We start from the raw sequence: 20,830 nt of genomic DNA, 5'->3' as shown, positions 1-20,830 counted from the left end.
CGGGAACCACAACTGGCTTTAAAAAAAATCTAAAAGCTGCTCTGTTCTCCTCGGCCGTCATTTAATTATTTAATCTTGCACTTTGATGAGTTTTTATCTATTTTATAATCAGTGTTTTTATACTGTTCTCGTTTTATGCTTTTTACTTCTATTTTAATGCTTCTTTTATTTCTGTCAAGCACATTGGATGACCTCTGTGTATGATGATGTGCTCTATAAATAAATTTGCCTGACCTTGCCAAAAACAACAACGAGCAGCTTGTGAACCATATACTGCCACATTAAATGAATCTGGGCTGGTACATAGCAACAGTTAATCTTCATGGTTCATTGATTGATCAGCAGATACAAATGACACATCTCAGGTTTATTTGGATCAGAAACCAATCCTGGTTTCACAAATCAAAACTTTTACTTCAAGTAAAGAAAATAAAAAAAAAAAAAAAAACAACTTGCAGAGACTTAAAACCTGCTACAGACAGAATGTGTTTAAATCCCTGCAAGTTCCCGTTGAGCTGGACCCGTTCTAAACCGCAGCTAGCAACACAAAGCTAACACTTCAAAATACACAACCATTTACTGTCACCATCAAGTTTTCTTTGATTGCTTTTATGAGGACAATTCAGTTGCTCTGATTAAACCAACAAAGACAAAATCTATTTAAGTAACCATTTATTCATCTGGTCTTGTGAGAATTTAACAAAACGTGGGGGAAGGTATTAAACAGGAAGACAGATGCATATCTTCATCTATCACTTCACACATCCCCCCTTCCACTTCGACATCTGAAACATCACAAAAACGAGTTCTCTGTTGAAACGATGAGCTGTGGGTAGTTTTCTGAAGGTGCGGACATGTTTTCACTTTGGAAGCCCACTGTTCGGCTGAACGAGCGTCCATTTGACTTTACCATATCCATAATCCATGAATCAAAGCAACAAGTCTGGGAGATTAAAGTAAAAATGTGTTATGTAATGGTGCGTGTCTATTTCTTCTTTTTCTTGCTCTTCTTCCCTCCCTCTCCCTGCTGAGAGCTGGTGTCTCCTCCTCCGCTCTTCTGGGTCCGAGTCTTTAGTTTAGGAATCATCTCAGCCACATAAAACATCACGTCTTTACCTGAGAGAGAGTGAAACAAAAACAAGCATCACATCTTTACCTTCAGCAGGTGGCACTAAATCAGGTTCCATGTCACTGCGAGGGGGGCGTGGCTACTTGCAGGGCTATAGCTCAAGATTAGTCAAACAGATGTGTCGTCACATTTCTACTGTAAGGCAAACAAACCTACACAGTTACCACAATGTCACGTGTTACTCTGAGAAATTTTAACTCAAAAACATAATAGTTCTACCTATCTACCATCCATCTATCTATCTACCTATCTACCATCCATCCATCGTGTATATTTATATCTATCTATGGTGAAACCCAGAGGTCGGTTAGGTTGCGTCATTTTTACGGATATAGTTGTAAAAATTCCACCACAATCTCTTATTTCCCGTCATTTTAGTTTTCATTTCTAATGATAATGAGACATATCATATTTAATACCATTTAATTTTCAAAAAACTACTTGGATAATGAATTTAAATGAGTGTGGAGAGAGAAGGTGAATGGAGACACTGAGCACCACACGGAGCAGGTGAAGAGAGGGAACCATCGAGCCAAAACTGGCAAATATGAACAATTTCACTGAATCAGACAATAACAATTAAAATATGAAGAAACTCAGCTGACCTGTTGTAGCCTGAACTCAAACCTGCCTCTGGGGATTTTAAGTGCTTGAGTATAATTTAACAGACTGGGAGGTCGCTGCAGAGGCGACTGACAGCAGGTTTGGCGTCTTTGACTCGGTCAGACGACTTCTCTTCTCACAGATATTTTAATTCTGTCCTGAAGGCTGAACTCTCCTCACAAGCTGGGGAACATTTCACCCCGGGGGAAAAGATCAGAAATCGACAAGAATCTCTGAACTGAAGGATTTCCCGATGCTGCGCCGGGAGGAAATCCTGCAGCGTGCAGGAGCGGGAACAGACGGCGCTCCAAGGCCGTTTGTCAGCAGCCGGACAGGAAGACATGTTGCTCTGAGGGGAGTCAAGTTACCTCCATGATGGAGTCTGTGTGATGCCACAGAACCTGTCGTCCATCTCTACTCTGTCAACATGACGAGTTTTACATCATCGTTAAAGAGATTCAGTCAATGACGGAAAATATTCAAGTAACACGAACGCTGGTGCATATATCCATTTACATCTATCTATCTATCAGCTCTATCCATCCATACCTATATAGTATCTGTCTATACATATCTGCTGTATCTATCTATGTAGTTCCTTTGAGGCACTAAAAGTTTAGCAAAACAATTACAATTACTTACACACACACACACACACACACACACACACACACACACACACACACACACACACACAGCAGAGTGTGTGTAGAACTTACGGGAGCCAAATTTCTCCTGACAGAAGCTGCCGTCTTCCTGCTTCAGCTGAACTCTGACTCGACCTCTGAACTGGACGTCCCTGTTCCACTCTCTGGGATGCATTTTGTTCTGTCACAGACACACACACACTTCAGGGCTTAAAAACACATCATATGATGACATTGTACCGTGTGTGTCTGTGTGTGTGGTTTTTACCTCCATATAGACGTTCATCCCAGCAGCTGTCAGGACGTCTCTGATCTCAGCGCAGGAAGGATTCTCCACAGCCTACACACACACACACACACACACACACACACACACACACACACACACACACACACACACACACTTTATTCACAGCGCTCAAACACTTCACCTCCTCATTGGTTTCACTTTATTCTCAAGAAACAAACTCAACCTGCAGAGTGATCATCCGTCAGAGCCAATCAGAGAGAGGAAGAGTGAATCAGCTCTTACACTGAAATAAAGTTTAATCCATTTGAAATAGTAAAATATTTTGGGTTCATTGTAAACAGGACATGTTCAAATTCACATTCACCTGCTCAAAGAATGTGACAACATGTGGTCCAGACCTGAGGTCGGAGGGGTCAGATCTCATATGCGTCTCAGGTGTGTTCACACCTGAACTTAGAGCTGACTACAGGTGATCAGATCACATGAAACGGATGTTAAGTCTACTTTGAAGTGCCAACAATGAGGCTACGTCCACACTGTCATTTAAAAACGCATCTCATTTCCAACGTTTCCTCCCGACGGCCACACGACTCTGGAGTATTTGAGACCTGAAAACTGAGACTTTTGGAAAATCTGCGGGACTGTTGAAAAACTCTGGGGTTGTGTTTTAGTTTGAAAAACTCTGGGGTTGTGTTTTATTTAGAAAAACTCTGGGGTTGTGTTTTATTTTGGAAAACTCTGGGGTTGTGTTTTATTTTGAAAACTCTGGGGTTGTGTTTTATTTTGAAAACTCTGGGGTTGTGTTTTAGTTTGAAAAACTCTGGGGTAGGGGTGGGCGATATGACGATATTAGATCGTGAAGGATTACAACGTGAAGACGATCTTTCAAACTGCAGAGATCGTGGGATCGTCTCGGGCACATTCTATAAATTGCAGTTCTATGCTGACGCACCGACGCACCAGACGTATTGACGTCGTCAACCTGACCGACCAATCATAGCGAATTACGGGCAGTGACGCGCTTTCCTACCCGCCTCCTTGTTTGTGTGTGTAGCGGTAGCACATGGAGAGTGATGGCTGAAAGCCAAACGGAGTTGGTCGCTAAAACAAATTCCACCTCCATTATATGGAATTGGTTTGGATTTTCTGCAACTGATCAAGCGCAAGCAAATGTAATCTGCAAAGTTTGCACAGAAACCGTTCGCACGTCGGGTGGTAACACAACGAACCTGTTTAATCACCTGAAGAGGAAGCACTAAAGCACTAGCAACTGTTGCACTAAAAGAGAACCACAGTCACTTTAGTTTGTATTTTTGCCTTTCAATAAGCTATTTAGTGTTTTGATAAATAAATCCTGTTTAAATGACTGTCAGTAATGTCTTTGATTGATATTTTACTTTCTGTTGCTACTTTTTGCAAGAGTGCACTTTATTAGGATGATGTTGTTGTTTACGTTAAACTTTACGTTGTTTGCACATGCAGGCAAAACTGCGACTATTTGAAATAAAATCTGTTAAGAAAGGTTCTTTGGTCTAAATTGTCTGTTTTTCTTTTTCCAATTTAAGATCGTGATAAAATCGAATCGTGATTTTTATTTTTAAAAAATCGTGATATGATATTTTTGTCATATCGCCCACCCCTACTCTGGGGTTGTGTTGTAGTCTGGACGGACAGAAACTGAGACTTTGTAAACGATGAGGTCACACCCAAGTCTCTCCTGATTGGCTCTCATCAGCCTGGACTACCAGTGTGAATACAACATGATGATGAATGACAGTGTAACTGACCTTGTTGTCTTTGCTAGCAGCTGCTGTTCACTTACAGTTCTGCTTTAATGCTAAAAACTGTCTTTGCTGTTCCTCTTTCGTAGTATTTTGTGAGACTACCCGGCTCACGCAGGCTCAGTGTACGTGATTGCTCATGTATGTTTTGTGTTTTCAGGTGTGTTACTGTGGATGGAGATCGCTTTCGTTTTAAAATGAAAACGTGGTAGCGTGGACGTAGCCTGAGAGTGCCTGCCAACAACAAGGAGCTGCTCCCAAAGTAAGAAATGAAGACACATGTGCACTTCTTGAAAACAGTGAAGAGTGTAAAGAGTCACCTTCTCTGCAGGGATCCTGCTCTTCAGCCAGCGTCTTCTTACTGTTGATGTAGACTGGATAGAGGCAGATGAACCTGAAACAGACGACGAGCACAGACTGACTCACGGCAACACGCTGAGCTGAGAGGAGGCGTTCAAACACAACACAACACGAGCCAACAGCTGTCGGGTTTCCATTGTAGTTTTGTGCAAAACAGAAGCGATGTCTGTGAATGTTCTGTGTTTCCACTGAGTGGAAGTGTACTGTACAAAAAGCTAAAGAATGGATTAAAAGGAGATCTATTTCTATTGTTGGTGTTGAATTATGGAACAAAGCTAATAAAAATTTAAAAAATGTGTAACTTCCTTTTGGTTTTCAGAGCTGTTTCTGAGGTTACAAGAGAGAATTTTTTCCTTTTGATGGAGGCTTAATTAAGAATGTAGGCAGGTATATATACTATATATATATAAGCATTTGCTTCTGCCTGAGTCTGTTTAGTTGTCTGTTTTTTGGTGTCTCTCATCTATATTGTTTATATTTACTGTATTATTTGTGATGACTGAATAAAAACAACTACTTCTACTAATATGATAGTAAAGCTGGGTTTCCTCCTCTTGCGATATATAATTACAGTGAAGATGATGTTTTTAATTCACATGTTTCCATCACTCATTTTTAACTTTACACACTTAATGACAGACCAGCTGCTCGTAAATAAAGTTTTGGTTTAAGCTGAATTATGACATTATGCTAAATAGACAGTGTATTGCTCAAACACTCAAAACCGTATTGTTTCTGCATTTGCAATAAGGTAAAAGCAAAGACAAATCCACAGTACGTAAAAACATTTTTTTATTGTTTTATTCATTTGTCTTTATATTCCCACATTTTTATTTACTTATTTATTCATTTATACGATCCTGTTTATAATTCCACATTTATTTTCTCATTGGTTTACAAATTTATTATTTTTTCTGGCACCCCTATGACTCCATATATCTTTGGGTTTTGGACTGTTAATCGGACAAAATCTAAATTGCGATGGGGATGTTTTCAGATTATACGACATTTAAGAATATGCATCTTATAAAGTTGAATCTAGTGGTAGATCGAGAAAAGACCTGCAACTATTTTGATAACTGATTAATCCTTTATGTCATTTTTTCAAGTAAAAATGCTGAATGTTCTTCTGTTCCAGCTTTTCAGTTGTGAAGAGTCGCTGCTTGATTTTGTCTTATGTCAGTGGTTCCTGTCCTGTGGGTCACAGGATATGTGGGGTCCATGAGATGCATCATGGGATAGATTAAGAAGAAAAACCAAGTTCTGACACAGATTTTAATTCTTATCCCTAATATTTGCTTTTTTGTAAGAAAAACCATGACAAGTTTTGAGGGCAAAGTTTCCTGTGAAGAGGGGTCACAAGTAGACACTGCTTCATTTCAACAGTTAACATGGCTAAAGGGTTGAGGACACAAACTAAACCCGTGGCCTAAATGAATAGTGGGTGAGAAACTACCAGTCCCTTGATTACTTTAATGATTGAAAGGTTAGTCAAACTTATGATAAATCCCATTTCATAACCGTGTGACATGTAACCGATTTGTCTCTCTGTTGTATTTTACCATAAAGTCCGACATGACGTAGTGGGGGGATCACGAAATGTGCGGGTTTAAGGAGTTTTACACGTCATGCTAAAGGGCTACTGTCCGCTGATCGAAGGCTAGGCCAAACTCCATGTAAAAACTACGTTATTTAAACATTCACAACGGTTTCGGCTACAGATGTTGTAAATCGTGACTTTATGTCGAACTCATAAGAAACGGTTATTTACAGGTGATATAGTGGTAAACATTGTTTATTAAAATGTACATTTGAAATCGGTTTACCACACACAGTTAGCCATTCCCCCAACCACTCACTCCACTACCGTAGTGAGTCGTTTCGGTTGTAGTGACTCGTGTACACCAAACAAGTAGTTTTTGTTTGATTAAAAATATATAAACCCGAATTAAATGTATGCCGAATTGAAGACTGGCCGTTCAAGATCGATACGTTCACCACAGTGACACTTAATAACCACGTTACCTTTGCAGATATCCAGGTTGTGTTTAAATTAAAAATCTCCTATAGGGGTTGGGCTGTTAGCTTTAGCTTAGCTAGGCTAACAGCTAGCTTTTACAAGAACTCACCTCTCTTTATCGGCGGGATTCTGGGTGAGATGAGCCATTGTTGTGGCCGAATCTGGAGTGGATACAGCCACCGACAACACGGTTTGATTTGTGCCGTAAAATCACAGACTGTATATGAAGATTTTTAGATTATTCCTTTAAACGCAGTCTATAGGTAATGCACGCAGCCATATGGCCGCTTCTCTGGCTCGTTCACTGACTGTTGACAACCAGCTGGTGCGCTTCATTTAATGCACCGAGTACGCCGGTCCGGAAGACAACGAGAAGGCGGAGAACCCCCCAGCTGGTGCGGTCACAGTCACAGAATAATACACTAAGTATATAAAATTAATCATAAGAATAACTGATTTAAAATGTATTGAGCAGGTAAGAAGTTACCATCATAAATCTTTATTTCTGGTAAAAACTGCTTCTGCTTATTCTGCTTATAATTATTATTATTACTATTATTATTAATATTATTATTATTTTATATATATATATATATATGTGTGTGTGTGTGTGTGTGTGTGTGTGTGTGTGTGTGTGTGTGTGTGTGTGTGTGTGTGTGTGTGTGTGTGTGTGTGTGTGTGTGTGTGTGTGAAAAATTTAAAACTGGGTCTTGAAGCTCATCTACGCTTACTTCCTTATTGAGAAATTCTGGATGAGGTGGAAATCCAGAGTGATTTGGGCTGTAGCTAATTTTCTGGATGACAATGGAAATCTGTGACAGCATCTGTTACATTCTACCACTGCTCCTCAGGTTGAATGGTTTTAGTGGCCTTAAGAGGGAAACACTCCAGTATTTCATAAGGAATCATGTCTGTTATTGTTGTCTGGACTGTGCATGTCGTATTATTTTTTTTAATTGTACTTATTTTTTGTGATTTACAGTGTTTTAACCAGCCTGTAAAGTGTAAGGCAAATTCCACATCATTGGACAATTATTATTATTGTTATTATTATTATTACTATTAGTTGTAGTAGTAGTAGTAGTTGTGGTGGTGGCGTTTGTGTCGCTTTTTTCTTGTTCGTCATCCTGCCACCTCTCCGATATATGTTGCGTCCTCTCTTGTTAACACGACCCCTATGTTTGTCCCGCTACTTTCCACTATATTGCAGTTCAACGTCTGTCCGCGCGGTGTCGCCGGTGCGCCGACTCTGCGCGCTGCTGAAATGCCCGGATGTTATTGTAGCTAGCTCTTTTAGCAAATCGGCTAGCCGCTGCGACGCCGCTGACTCCTGCAGCTACGGTCTGCCGCATCGGGGACTTTCGACCCTTTTGACTCCCCCGGCCCATAAAAACTGTTTTTTAAAGTCGGTAACTTAAAATCGGTAATTTATCATGATAGAAGTTGAGTGAAGGGCTCGTTATTTTTTGGTCTTATCGTTGATTTTCCAACCGGTTTGGCGGGACTAGATCGGGTTAACAATACGACGAGCTAAGGGCTAAAGCAGCTAGCGCTGAGACACAGGCCAGTTTGTTTTTTCAGGTAGCTAACACAGCTAGCTTAGCAAGCTACCGCGGCTGTCATGGAAGACAAATCTTTCACTAAAGAATTAGACCAATGGATCGAACAGCTAAACGAGTGTAAGCAGCTAACGGAAAACCAAGTCAGGACACTCTGCGAGAAGGTAAGTGGGTTATATCTGCTCGGGTTTTATTCTGACTCAGTCGGCCTCGCTTTCAATGTGGCCTAGATTGCGAAAGCGGCTCCGACTAATTTCTGGAATGAGGGAACGGCAAGGCGGCTATTTTCGCCCCGTTTTCGACCAGTCATCCTGGGGGTTATTAATGTGTCACAGCATCGAAGCTAAAGCTAACTATTTTTTTTATATGTAATATTTTGGCAAAGTGTACTGTCCGGCCCTTCCAAACGATGCTAATGTGGACGGTTATCCGAGAACCGTCGTCTCAGGACACAGGCCGAGAATTCGCATCTTGTACATCATCACCAGCAAATAGACGGAGACCATTTTACTGCCCCTTTATTAACAAGTCTACAGTTTGCGCACACATCAGGACTCAGCTAATGCTTAATTTTGAGTTTTATATTCTTACTTCTGTGTTAAAAGTATATGTATATTAATGAGTGTAGATGGTGTGATTTGCACCGCGCCCTGTCTTTATTGATCAACCGTTTTATTGCATAAACCTGTCAATGAGCCTCAGTTTTCAGGCGTCACCTCCGGATTGTTGCACCATAAAACAACTCGTTCGGTAGCTTTTCTGCATCATCGACATTTAATGTTGTCATAACAGGCTGTTTAACAAAGGTTTGGATCATACCACTGAGAAGCTGAAGGCCGATTTCTTTACTGAACGTGTGGAGGAATAATTTTAGTCCTGTGTGTGTTGAGTGAATGAAAGCAAAGACTCAAAACCTTGGTGTTTTCAGTAAAGCATTGACAGCTGAGTTATTTTCGGGTTGAACAATGTGATGTTGATTAATGGAGGGAAAAGTAATTGAATTCAGTAATATTAAGGTCAGGTAGATCACAATTTGTACCAGCTTATGTGAGCTTTATAGAGCAACAGCCTTCAAGTAGAGCTGAAACAATAAGTTGATTATTCAGTTTGTTGAAAAGATTCACTATTTTGATAAAGTAATAATTTCTTGAGTTATATTTGCAAACAATACTAACGTAAAAATGCCAGATCTTTCCATATGGCAGCCTCTCAAAAGAGAATATTTGCTGCTTTTCTTTGTCATACATTGTAAAATTAATATTTTGACTTGGGTTGAAGACATTTGAAGACATCACCTTCTGCTAGTTGAATATTTTAACAATTCACCACTTACTTGAAAAAAGCAATTGGCAGATTGTTTGATAATGAAAATGTTAGTTGTAGCGCTACCTGCAAATAAGTTATTTTTGCAGTAGAGAAATCTGTGCAGTGATATGTCTTGAAATAACAATAAATGATTGTCCCGATTTAGCAGAGCTCAAAGTTATGACTGTAGATAAATTGAGCTCTTGTGCTCTGTTGGGCTGCAAAATTTAATCATTTTTTCTTTTTGATGGAGAGAAATCAATCTTTTTGTTTTGTATTCAACATCTACAGTTCAGTTCTCACGAGGCGTTGATATCACAGCTATGTCTGAGGACACATGCGTAGGGCTGCAACAAACAATCTGCCTATTTATTTATTGAGATTAACTATGTAGTGGAACACCAAAAACAGTCACTTTGCAAAGAAAATATTGAGTAAAACATCAAATGAAGTCTTTGAATATTTGTTATCGTTTCAGTTTCTGCTCAAAGAAAAACTGAAGCAATTAATCGATTATCATAATAGTTTCTGGTTATTCTTCTGTTCATCAGCTGTGATTTATTGATTAACTGACTGCTTCAGTTCTAGTGGTGGTGTTTAATGATAATTCACCAGCATTAACAATGGAAAAGCACTTTTGGCTGTATGATGAGCAAAGAATAAAATGCGATTGATGGAAATTGCAATGAGTCACGATTTTAGTGGGAATGTAATTTTTTCTGTCTGGAGAATATGATTTCTGGACCAGGGCATTTCTGTAGCACCAAGCCTCAATTATAATTGTATGTTGTGACATGTTTTACCTTTTTCAAAAAAGTGCAGCTCCTTCCATTTGGATATTGCAATTTGAAAATTTCTTGATTAATTGTTCAGACCCAACATGGACTCCTTTTAGGTTTTGGCCTGTTAGTTGGATAAATAAGTTATTTGAAAACTAAATACTTTAAACGCACTTCAGTGTTTCTTAGCTTTTACCAACTCATTTCAAGTCCTGTGAGGACACACAGGCTCGACATCTCAAAGTAACCCATCGGTCTGTCGCGGAGGCTAAACGTGGACGCGTGGATGACATGAGTTACTGTTTGTGTGTCTGTGAAGAGTTTTATTTGACCCTCTGTCTGCTCACACGGTCACTATAGTGTCTGATAAAATGTCTTTTAAAAAGTCGAGTAATTAAATAAATGATCTGTATGTTTGTCTCCTCCAGGCCAAGGAGATTCTGACCAAGGAGTCCAATGTTCAGGAGGTGAGTTTTCCCCACGACGCCCAAGTCTCCTCTCAATATCACAGAGAAATCAAACCCTTACTCATCATCATTAATGGGACAGTCTGGCCACCGTGGCGGCCATGTTGTCCTCATATAGAGCTGGAAGACTAATATTAAAGGAATTAGACATTAGAATCTAAGTAATAAGAAAGTGGGACCTCAAACAGCAACAGATTCGATGCTCTTGCTGAAATGATTGTCAGGCAGGAAATTAAAGTTGATTTTTAATCATCAGTTCATAATATAAATTATTTATCATCAGCCTGGTTAAAGCTGTTTTCTGATTCATAGAAATACGACCCTTTAACCAACAATCAAATACCCTAGTTAAAAGACATGCGGTAGAACACTGTTGGTCAGTTTCATAAGTTTTAGGCATTGTAGTATAAATTATTATTGAATTATATAATTAGTTGGTCATTTGACAATGGAAGTCGATATCAGTCAGTTTTTACTGATTATATTATAGTTATTTATCAATTATATAGAAACAAAATGAAAGAAAAATTTAATTTATACAAGTGGTGTAATCTGTACAGGGGAGATTAACAGAGTTTAATCTTCTGTTTTATACCTTTACTGTAACAGTAAATATGAATAAAGTACAAAACAGTAATCTTAACTACAGTTTGGTATAAATGTAGTAAATGAGTGATTCCAAAACAAAAAGGTGTTGTATATGTTAAACCAGTTAAACCAAAGTCTGTGTTTTTTGATTAGTTTAATTGGAATAATTTGCAGACTCTTTGAAACAAATAAAAATTGCACAAAAACACATAAACAAGCAGAAAAGCATCAGATCAGGACAAGAGACTGTTCGCACTCAGATGGTGTAATCTTCAGCAGCTGGAACGTTTCCAAACTGCAGCAGGAAAGGAACTAGAATAAAAAATGATGAAAGCTTTTTGTGCGAGAGGTCAAGTTAATGCCCTAAACAGCACGGATCAATGCATGTAGGCGAAGATGGGCCTTTTTCCTAAGTGAGGTTCACATGTTCTGATGAAAAGATTGATGCTTCAGTTGAAACCAAACAGTATTTTTACACGTTTTTGTTGACTAAAATTTCTTCTATTCATAATGGATGTTTGTCTCTATATTTTAGAAATAATAAATGATCTGGGTCTGATTTTCAGTGTTGTTCCCTCTGGCCTGTTTTGAGCATAATATGTCTGAACAATATCACACCTTGTTTACACTGAAAACTGTGTGTGTGCTGAGCTGCAGGCTCACACTCTTTCCTTTTTTTAATGCCACTGAGTCTTTGTAGAAATTGTTTCCACCCAAAATCTGTTAAATAAAAAGCTCAATAATTTGTAATTTTAGCTCATATTAAAAAACACATTCTCTGTCTTTACAGTGTTTCCCACAGGTTGAGATTTACTTTCTCTTTACAGACAGATGCAGTTTAGCTCCCAAAAGCTTCTGGGTGAAACCAAGAAAATAATATACAATTTACACAATATACAATGAACATTCACACATTTTCTATATTCGTACCCATTTACATTGCTTACTAATAATGACCTGCAGTTGGACTATGTTTAAACACAGAAGGTGAGAAAGCTCTGGAAAAAGTTAGTGACTCTTGAGTTTAGAGTATTTAATCACAGAATGAACGTCGGTGCTTCGTTTCAGAAACAGAATTCCTGTGTGTGTTAATGTTCACAGTGAGAACAGTTCAGACTAGTCAGTGTATCGTTACTGTTGAACTGTCATGGCAGTGAGGTCGAGACGACCTGGTGAACGTTGTTACCTGTCCCCTCAGGTGCGATGCCCGGTGACGGTGTGCGGCGACGTCCACGGTCAGTTCCACGACCTGATGGAGCTGTTTAAGATCGGAGGCAAGTCTCCAGACACCAACTACCTGTTCATGGGAGACTATGTCGACAGAGGCTACTACTCTGTGGAGACGGTCACGCTGCTCGTCACGCTAAAGGTAAACGCCGCCGTTTATGTGTTATGTGTGTGTGTGTTCCTGTCTGCAACATGGAAGCTAGCAGACAATGTTTTCACAGCATTTCCAGTTCCCTCAAAAAAAAAAATCCATAGATTTAGATCACGTTAATTGATTAATTATAATACTCTGAATTATTATTTACAGCTGGGGGGCACTGGCAAGAATGTGATAGAAATGTCTTTTAATTTTGTACAGTTTTTACAATCAATCAATCAATCAAACTTTATTTACACAGCACTTGTCACAGAGGTTAGTGCAGGTCAAAGTTCACAGACGACTGAGCTAAAAAGAAAAAGGACAGATCAAGTCAGAAAACTGACGAGATATAATAGAAGAGATTCAAAAAGCTGAATAACATTAGCAAACAATAAGAAAATTAACAATAAAATGGAATAAAATACAATTTACAACATAATCACAATGATTAAAAACCAGGCTGAAGAGGTTTGTTTTGAGTTTACATTTAAATATTTCATCACTTCCTGCTGCTCTCGGGTCGTCATGGAGACAGTACCATCAACTCAGAGCTAAAAGCTAAAAGCTGAGGACCTGAGCAGCAGCACTGGTTCATATATTGTGAACATGTGAGACATATAAAGTAAAATAATTTTAAAATCGATACGGCAGCTGACAGGAAACAATGTAGGGACTTTAAAACAGGTGTGATGTGTTCTGATAGGAGAACATCATAATAATCAATTCTGCTGGATATGAAAGTGCTTACTTTTAGCAGAATGAGAGAGAGAGAGAGGTTACACTTAAGAAAAGGCAGATTTGGATAGAAGCCCCATGTGAGCTTTAAAGTTTAGCTCTGAATCAAAGATCACCTCAGGGTTTCTTGCTCTCTGACTTGGGGTGAGTCCAAGGGAATTTAATTTTGCAACCAATTTCTCTCTCTGAGCTTCAGAGCCATGATTAAAATTTCAGACTTCAGCATGTCTTATTGTCTCGACTAGTTGTCTATTGAGCTTTGAGGGAGGTATTAGATCTTTCCTGTTTCATCAACTTGAGGATCAATAAAACACTTGACCAACACAAACTTTAATACAGCATTCGTCCAACTAACTGCAGCCTCACAAACCTGAAAGAGACCAAACGTAATGATGCGTTCAGGCCCCCTGCCTGTTAACTTATTATGTCAAAATCCCATTTACAGACTGGGATGTGAAACTAGCATCCACACGTTTACCAGTTGAAACGTTTGACTTGGTCACATGATGGGCGACTTTCAGTACGAGCACCAGGTTAACAGTAAGATGCATCTATTAAACGTGTGTTGTGGTGAAAAACACCAAACAAAGGACAATTATTTGGATCCTTCAGGGACTTTTTCCAGAGTCATGTGAGACGTTCACCAGTGACTGCTACCGGCACAGTGCTGCTGGTTTAAACTGGTCCGCTGTGGTTTCCACTCTGTGTTAAAGGGGGATCTAAATCTCCAAAGAGTTGGTTTCATTTCTAACAAACTATCACTGAATTTAAGGAAGATTAAACTCATTATTTTTGGCAATCAATCACATACACAAAGCAGCAGCTGGAAACCACATAAAAATACTTCAGAGCAAAAATATCAGCAGTTTCAGGATTTTCTAAACCGAGTTTCGTTATGTGGTTTATACTGTTTCCTTCCATAGATGCATTTAAGAAAAATACAATCAATTTTTGTTTGGAAAAAGAATTGTAAACCTGATCCATTTTGAAGTACACTGTTGAATATGTTTAAAAACTGAAAAATCATTTAAGGAGGAGCTGTAGTGAGGAGGTGGAAACACGTAGCATACTTTGTAAGTTTATCTGAATCTTGATTTTGTGTTAATGTGTTGTTCTTTTAGTATTTGATGAATTGCCTTTTTTGATAGTTTCTTTTCTTATTGTCTCTATTTTTGATTGGAGACCAGGATAAATGTCATATGTGTGTAAAACATGTCGACCTATAACCCCTGAGTCATCACACAGCTGTTTACCTGTGACTGAGCCGGTCGCTGTTTTATCAGCTGTGGCTCTTGGCATCAACACATTCTGATAGTCGTTATGGAAATGTTTGTTTGTGGTGAAAACGATGCTGTCGTGTTTTTGAACACTCTTCACTTCCGTCCCTGTGGAACCTTTAACTCCTCAACAAGCCTCCAAACTCACTTTCTAAAGAGAGACGCGTGGTGTCGCTCTTTAACCCTCTTATGCCCACGGGAGCGTGCACGTTGTCTTCAGAGCGTCATAACGTCATTTTTTTTCTACTTTAATTACAAAATCTGCGCTTTCTACCGAGCCCGTGTTTGTTGTGCGAGAGTCACTGACATCGATCAATACACTGACATTAAAAGCTATGAAATATTTGGAGTAGTTTTACAGGTTTTCTGGCGCATGTCTGCTCTCTGTCTGTGTGCTTAACCATCGGTTCTCATCCGCATTCTTTGCCAGTGACGTCTAGAGTCACGTCACTCAATTCTACATTCCTATTGGCTCCAGAGGGTGCTGTCACAGCCAATCAGAGTGTCTGATTCAGATATATACCCAGACTAAATGGAGCAGTGCTGTTTTACTCTGAGCTCAGAGTGAGGAGAAGCTGCTGTGAGTTTATTGTAGTGACAGATTAAAGGCAGAAGGACGAGAGCAGTCAGATATTTAGAGCAGCAGAGGCCGAGGAGCTGATTTGTTTTATAACTCCAGCTCCAAAGAATGAGCAGAACTCCTGAGCACATAAAGATAGAAACTTCAAATCACCTTGAGAACAACTTAAATATGTGCAACTTTCTGTGTGTAGTTTTCCTTCATGATGGTTTACAGCTTTTATCTATAAAATAAGGGGAAATTAAAGGTCCTTTTTAGTTTTTTCTTGTTCTGTTGAGGTTGTGCTGATTCTGAATCTGTGCAGCACTTGGTGAAACCTTTTAAAAATGACAACTTAAATAGAGAAAACAAAGGTATGAAGAAAAAGTTTGAACAACTTCATTTATTACTGTGCCACAAAACTGGATTGAATGTGTCTCCACAGTCAGCTGATTGCTCACGTCTCTGTCTCTCAGTGGTTTCGACTCTGCTGACATTTTATGGTTTATGGAGACAGAGCTGATAAGCAGGACACTAAACCTGTTGCTCCGCCCGCTTCAGTGCAGCTAAAATAATCATCAGTTCCTCTGAGTTTGGTTTCCTCCGACAGACGTGAACATCGGGAACTCTGAACCGTCGGTCCGGCTGAGACAGACGCACAGGAAGCCGCCGTGTCTCTGTGTTGATGGTTTTACTGTTAAGTTTTACTGTGTCATAAACATGTTGGTGAAAACATGACGCAGCTATGTGCGAGCTGACATCAGCTGACAGCGAGGAATGTCCTGACGTGTGGGAGATGACAGGAGGAGATAAGCAGAGCACAGGCTGCTGAACCCGGCTCCAGAGGAGCGATATCGCTGCTGCTCTCTACTGGAGAAAAGAAGAAAATAGATTTCCTACTTAGTATTGCCATAAAAGTTTTTTATTTTATTTTAGCTTTTACTGTGTTTGAGTGCGTGTGTTTTTACACGACATCCGCTCCCTCTAATTGTCCTTATTTATGTCATGAATTAAGTCCATTAACAGAAAAACACTTTTGATAATTGATTCACTGGTTCCAGCTTCTCAACAGCGAATGTTTGACGCTTCTCTTGGTCCTTTATTACAGAACTCTGTATCTTTCTGTTCTGGACTGTTGCTCATAATTTCTTGTTCTTCGTCGTTCTGTCGTTCAGGTTCGTTTCCAGGAGCGAATCACCATCCTGCGAGGGAACCACGAGTCGCGGCAGATCACGCAGGTCTACGGCTTCTACGACGAGTGCCTGAGGAAGTACGGCAACGCCAACGTCTGGAAGTACTTCACAGACCTGTTCGACTACCTGCCGCTCACCGCGCTGGTCGATGGACAGGTAGGGGGGTCGGCTGGGGGCGTCTGTCTGCCGTCAAAGGGCAGATTTCCTCATCCCTGTTTAACGTAGCAGCGTCAGGTGTTGGTGCTGTGACGGTGTGAGGTCACTGCTGAAGAGGCCAAGATGAGTTTGATTATTTTATTATCACATTTGAAATGAAGTTTTTCAGGAAGTTTTTTGGGCACAAAGGACGTAGTTTTCACTAAATTAACAATAAACAATAAAAGTAATTGAAGCGATTGCTCAATGAATTGATAATGAGTCGATCAACAGACTTTTAAGCAGAAATTCCATTTTCTTTTTCCAGCTTCTGACATGTAAAGATGTGCTGGTAGCTTTGTTCACAGTAGAGCCATGTGTTTGATTGACCATCTGTGCCCCGCCCCCTCGTCTGAGAACCGCCGCTTTAAATGTTTGTACACTCGTTATTTTCTCTGTTTGTGAAGCTGCAGATGAATCTCACAAAATCATCTCTGGTGTTTCTGTTTCAGATCTTCTGTCTCCACGGAGGTTTGTCTCCCTCCATAGACACTCTGGATCACATACGAGCTCTGGACCGCCTGCAAGAAGTCCCACATGAGGTACACACACACACACACACACACACACACACACACACACACACACACACGTAAAACACTGGATGTCGATTCAGACGTGTTTTGTGCAGATGATTTTCCACTGAGGAGGTTTTACTGAAGAAACAGAACTTAAAGGATAAATCTGGTTTTATTCCATAAACGGATCCAAACCAACAGTCCGTCCCTCAACACTCTCTGTCCTCTACTGCGGCTCTAAGCCCGGTGATTGGACTTGGAGCTGGCTGTTGCGTTGGCTCTGCACATGGGATTTGTTGACGAGAAGAAACTTCTCAAATTTATGAAACATCACCAGACTTGTGCTTTAATCTCGGAGGTCTGGCTCCGACACCTCCTTCACCTGGAGGAGCAACACGAGCTTCTCGTATCTGCTGCTGCCTCATGAAGTTCTGGTGAAGTGAAGCTTTGTGTTTTCAGTTCCACCACTCTGCAGGAAACATTCACACAGAGAAAGAGATGAAAGTGAACAGAGAGTGTTTGGTGTGTGACGGTGGTCCCCAACCTGTGGGCAGAGAAATCATTGGCAGAACAGTTTCATTTTGGCGGAAAGATGTTAATCATCAAAGAATATAATACAAAATTCAAATATAAATAATGTTTTTGAATCTTTTGAAAATTAATTCTCTTTAAAAACATCAAACCGCGTCCTACACTTGTTTCCTCTCGGTCTGATTCAATCCTGAATAATTGATCATTATCAATAAAAGATGCTCTGTGAATGTGTGTGTGTATATATATATATTTTAAACTGGGAGCTGTGTTTGCAGCTCAGACAGAAGCTGAAGTGACTCTGTTCCTCTCAGGGCCCGATGTGTGACCTGCTGTGGTCGGACCCCGATGATCGTGGTGGGTGGGGGATCTCTCCCCGAGGTGCCGGCTACACCTTCGGACAGGACATCTCCGAAACCTTCAACCACGCCAACGGCCTCACCCTGGTGTCCCGTGCCCATCAGCTGGTCATGGAGGTAAAACTAAAACACCTCGGTGCTTTGTACTGATTCAGTAAATCAATTCCAGCATCATGATGGACGTTCGTCAGAGCTCCACATCTGCAGTGACATCACAAAGCACCAGACTCCTCAACACCTGTACAGTCAGATCAGAGACCGGATCAGGGACCAGATCAGAGACCGGATCAGGGACCAGATCAGAGACCGGCTCCCTGATCTGATATTATCCATTTTAAAAAAGTATAAAACACATGAAACATTTGAAGGTTTAGTCTCTTTGAGTGTATTTTAGTGAAGGTGGCACACATGCTCACACGCAAGTGGACTGAAGGATCCTAAAAAAAATCCCTGTGTCTCCATGGCAACATAATATGAGGATATAAGGGTCCCTGATCCTGCACCAGTTTCACTCCCACAGTTCACACACTTAGAGCAGATGAGACTGAATTTACACATGTAGAGCTGGAGAGAGGTTGTGACTGAACCCAGTGAGGATCAGCAGAATAAATGAGAATCTTTTCAGTCTTTAATAATTCACCAGATTGTCTCTTTAGTCTCGATGTCCCGTAGAACAACAGTCAGAGGCGTCCTTGAAAATCTAGAGACGATTGAAGAGTGAAGTCTGTGACTGATGAAGGGAAATATGACTTTCCTCTTCTGTCTGCTTGTATGTGCTAACAGCTGTTAGCTTGTTAAAGCTGCAGGAAAATATTCAAAAATCCAACTTAAGTAAAAAGATTTTGACTTCACAGCAATTATGACAAAATCTTTCACCTATGGTTCATATTTAATGACTCTAACGTGGAACTAGTCTGAGTGGCGGAGGGATACAGTCAGTTATTTCTGTTATTCACTGAATCATTCAGCCAATAAAACGATCAATATCAGGACAGACGACAGAACCCAAACCGATGTCGCTTTTTCATAAACAGGTGTTTCATATGGTCACCCGTCAGGTGTGACACGCCCCCTGCCTGCGTCACGTGACCTTGGCTCAGTCATGTGACCTGGCTGTGGTCAGGCGGAGCTCGTAGTGAAATGTTTCTGAGTCTTAACATAGACGTGTGTTCTCTCACCTTCAGGGCTACAACTGGGGCCACGACAAGAACGTGGTGACCATCTTCAGTGCTCCAAACTACTGCTACCGCTGTGGAAACCAGGCAGCCATCATGGAACTGGACGACACTCTGAAATACTCTTTGTAAGTACAAAGACCTTAAAGAAGCGAGACGTCATGTTTATGAGGCGTTCAGGAACAGCTCGGTCACAAACTGAATCTGATTCTTTCACATGTCAAAATCTACGCCTCGTATTTCTTTCTGTATTTACTATTTAACACGGCGACCTCGTCAATAACAAACACTCTCTGCCTCCTCAGCCTTCAGTTTGACCCCGCCCCCCGCCGCGGCGAGCCCCATGTGACCAGACGCACTCCTGACTACTTCCTGTGAATGTCCAAAGCCATCCCTGTCAATCATCCACGAAGCTCCACCCCCTTTCCCCTCACCCCCTCATTTTGGATGGAAAGAAGATATTAATAATAATAACGATGATGATGATGATGATGACACTGTACCAGGGAGAAATAGAAACAAACGATTGGCTGATGAATCCGAGATTTTAACAAAGAGAAACTTAAAGAGCGGCCCCCTCTACAGTCGTGTTTTCAATATGCTGTCATTAATGCTGTGCTTCTGGGGAAAAACAACACGTACAACTATGATGATCTGTTTTCTTTCTTTTTTTGTTTATTACATGTTTGAAAACGAGATAATAAAACTACCAACGTGGACCAAATGTGCCATATTCTGATCCTTTTACAACATGTACAACGCGCAAGGTTTATCCTTCTTGTTTTTCTGTTTTGTTTTTTTTCTTCTTCTTCTTTTATTTTTTTTTTTTGTTTTAGACCAGCACTATAACCCTACCTACCTGACATCACCACCACTCATCACATCTCATGGCATACAGTATGTGCTTTTTTCTGTTGCAAGATAATTTTAAAAAAGGAGGAAAAAAAAAAGGTAAAAAAAAAAAAGTTTGCTTCAAGTAGTACAGCTGTCAGTTTTAGCTGTCCAGGCTGCAGCCGGTGGTCATCTCAGCAAGTATATTACTGTAATTTGAATAAAGACAACAGACGTATGAAATAAAATGTCCTATTGACAAACTACTGGGCTGCGTCGGTGTCCTTTCTTTAGCCTGATTCAGACTTTGTTCGGCCGTTGTGGAGAAGAAACTCCAATATATGAGTTTTTATTTCTTTTAAAGACTTTGACTATAGGAAACCATGAGTTTTGGAGGTGTACATGGTGCCTGCAGGTCTCAAAGGTCTGTGTGGTGTAAAGGTAGATGTCCACGTGTTGTTGGATTATAAAGCAGCTCTAGGTTCTATATTAATACTGTGGAAGTGGAGCTAAAGGAAGAGATGACAACAGGTTTGATTAAAATATAAAATGTATATTGCAAACGTATCATAGATGATTATTCTACAACACAAAGTGCAGAGT

The 20,830-nt window shown here is 40.2% G+C and overlaps 2 protein-coding genes across 2 annotated transcripts; one reads left to right on the top strand and one right to left on the bottom strand.

The window, feature by feature from the left end:
• Nucleotides 1-655: 655 nt before the first annotated feature.
• Nucleotides 656-7,113, bottom strand: srp19 (signal recognition particle 19). The gene is given in 6 exon segments (XM_022765865.1): nucleotides 656-1,116; nucleotides 2,452-2,560; nucleotides 2,648-2,719; nucleotides 4,731-4,752; nucleotides 4,754-4,804; nucleotides 6,900-7,113. Coding segments are annotated over 6 exon segments (423 nt in total). The 5' UTR covers nucleotides 6,938-7,113; the 3' UTR covers nucleotides 656-985.
• A 974-nt stretch (nucleotides 7,114-8,087) lies between these two features.
• Nucleotides 8,088-20,493, top strand: ppp2cb (protein phosphatase 2 catalytic subunit beta). Its single transcript, XM_022765861.1, has 8 exons — nucleotides 8,088-8,513; nucleotides 10,862-10,900; nucleotides 12,687-12,857; nucleotides 16,601-16,774; nucleotides 17,266-17,355; nucleotides 18,177-18,338; nucleotides 19,406-19,524; nucleotides 19,702-20,493. The coding sequence occupies exons 1-8, from the start codon at nucleotides 8,412-8,414 to the stop codon at nucleotides 19,772-19,774; spliced, it is 930 nt and encodes a 309-aa protein (XP_022621582.1). The 5' UTR covers nucleotides 8,088-8,411; the 3' UTR covers nucleotides 19,775-20,493.
• Nucleotides 20,494-20,830: the final 337 nt, after the last annotated feature.

This window comes from Seriola dumerili, unplaced genomic scaffold (assembly GCF_002260705.1).
Source record: "Seriola dumerili isolate Sdu_G_001 unplaced genomic scaffold, Sdu_1.0 BDQW01000783.1, whole genome shotgun sequence".
NCBI lineage: Eukaryota > Metazoa > Chordata > Actinopteri > Carangiformes > Carangidae > Seriola > Seriola dumerili.
Note: the sequence above shows the minus strand (reverse complement) of the source record. Positions and strands in the feature narration are given on the sequence as shown.